This window comes from Arachis ipaensis, chromosome B01, assembly GCF_000816755.2.
Source record: "Arachis ipaensis cultivar K30076 chromosome B01, Araip1.1, whole genome shotgun sequence".
NCBI lineage: Eukaryota > Viridiplantae > Streptophyta > Magnoliopsida > Fabales > Fabaceae > Arachis > Arachis ipaensis.
The window spans coordinates 10,592,326-10,593,943 of NC_029785.2; the positions used below are offsets into that span (position 1 = coordinate 10,592,326).

The 1,618-nt window shown below is 34.2% G+C and overlaps 1 protein-coding gene across 8 annotated transcripts in view; it reads left to right on the forward strand.

Moving 5' to 3' along the window:
- Nucleotides 1-1,618, forward strand: part of LOC107624847 (naringenin 8-dimethylallyltransferase 2, chloroplastic) — a 149,196-nt gene that overhangs the window by 64,279 nt on the left and 83,299 nt on the right. For 7 of the 8 annotated variants that reach the window (XM_021117326.1, XM_021117331.1, XM_021117337.1 and 4 more), the window contains one exon: nt 1,231-1,326. The exons of the other annotated variant lie outside the window; for it this stretch is intronic. In XM_021117326.1, coding sequence (XP_020972985.1) covers nt 1,231-1,326 — 96 coding nt within the window. The remainder of the gene's footprint in view (nt 1-1,230; nt 1,327-1,618) is intronic. 8 annotated transcript variants of the gene reach the window in all.

Genomic DNA, 1,618 nt, shown 5'->3' on the forward strand with positions numbered 1-1,618 from the left:
CCGCCGCCGCCGCCGCCGCCGTCTCGTCGTCCTCGGGAGACAACGCCGCTGAGCCGTCGCCGTCGATTCGACCACGCCGCTGCTCCGGTGGTTCTGCTTCTTCTTCTGAATCTGCTTCCTCCTTCTTCTTCATCTGCTTCTTCTTTGATCTCTGCTTTCTGTTTCTGAGCTTCTGCTTGAGTTTCTTCTGCTACTTCTTCTTCTTCTTTTGCATTGTCTTCACATATAATACCTTTCTCCAATTTTGAAGACTTGTTTGTGATGGTTTTTGTTGCTGGTGTTGATACCAATGATGTTTTGGTTTTAGATGGGCATAGTTCTTTCATATGTCCCTTAAGGGCCACGCAGTTTACATTGTGATTCAGGCAAAAATGGCACTTGTGCACTACATCGTTTTGACTGTGTTTATGCTTGCCTCAGTGCTTTGATCTATTCTTCCCAATTTGCACAGTTGAATTGAAGCCAGGTTGAAGAACAATAAACATCGTTTCTACATCGTTTCTTGTATGCATTTTTTAGCATTTTAACTATTGTATATTTTGTATTAGCTTTCTGCACTTGGATGCTATGTCAAATCCTGCAGAAGAACTTATCATGCTCCTTGTGCAATGGATGTTTCAAATGCTCTTTGATTTTATTTCTGATTAAAAGCAAGAAAGCAAAAACAGAAGAAGAATCGGAAAGCAAAAAGTAGAAGCAGCAGAAGCAAAAATTAAAAATCACCGCCGCCGTTCCCCTTCCGCTGTTCCCCTTCCTCCTTCCCCCTTCCCCCTCTCCTTTTTTCCTTCTCCCCTGCCCCTCGTCCTTTCCCTTTTCCCTTCTCCCTTCTCTCCTGCCCCTCCCGTGTTTTTTTTTTTAATTTTATAATGTTTTTATTAATAAGGGTAATTTAGTAATAAAGTAAAAAATTTTATTAAAAAGGACAATTTTAATATGAAAAAAATGTTAAAGATGATTTTAAATCCAAAATTACAATGAGGACGGTTTCGATTCGGACCCTCAACGTCAGGGACCAAAACAATACTTATCCCTAATTTTTATATGTATATTCAGTCATGTAATACAACATTAGTAAAATAACTATTTTTAACATTGATTACGTAAATAATTATCTAATAAACAAATATAATTAAATGATTATAAAATATTTTATACTATTAGTGTATTAAAATTAAACTCTATATCATACTATCATATTTCTAAATTCCTTTTTTATCAATCTTGTTTTAGGTATTCTGGTTGTGTGTTTTACTTCTTGAAATGGGTTATGGAATTGCCATTATCATGGGAGCAACATCTTCCTTCTTATGGAGTAAAATTGTTACGGTAATGTTCTATTCACTTGCTTAACTTATAATTCTGGAGTTCTAATATTCATTTTTCTTTTGAGGTTTATTATTATTATTGTTGTTGCTTTTTTCTTGGAACATAGATTATTGTAATTTTATTCCAATAACTAGAAGTTTAGTTAATGTTGATAATAAGTAAACTTTCATTTTCTTTATTTATTTTATCCACTTTCGATCAACCTTAAAATTTCATATTTTTTTTTCTCATGATTTCAAAATTATCTCCTTAAAGGCTAATGCTTTATTTTCAATTACAATACTAGATATAG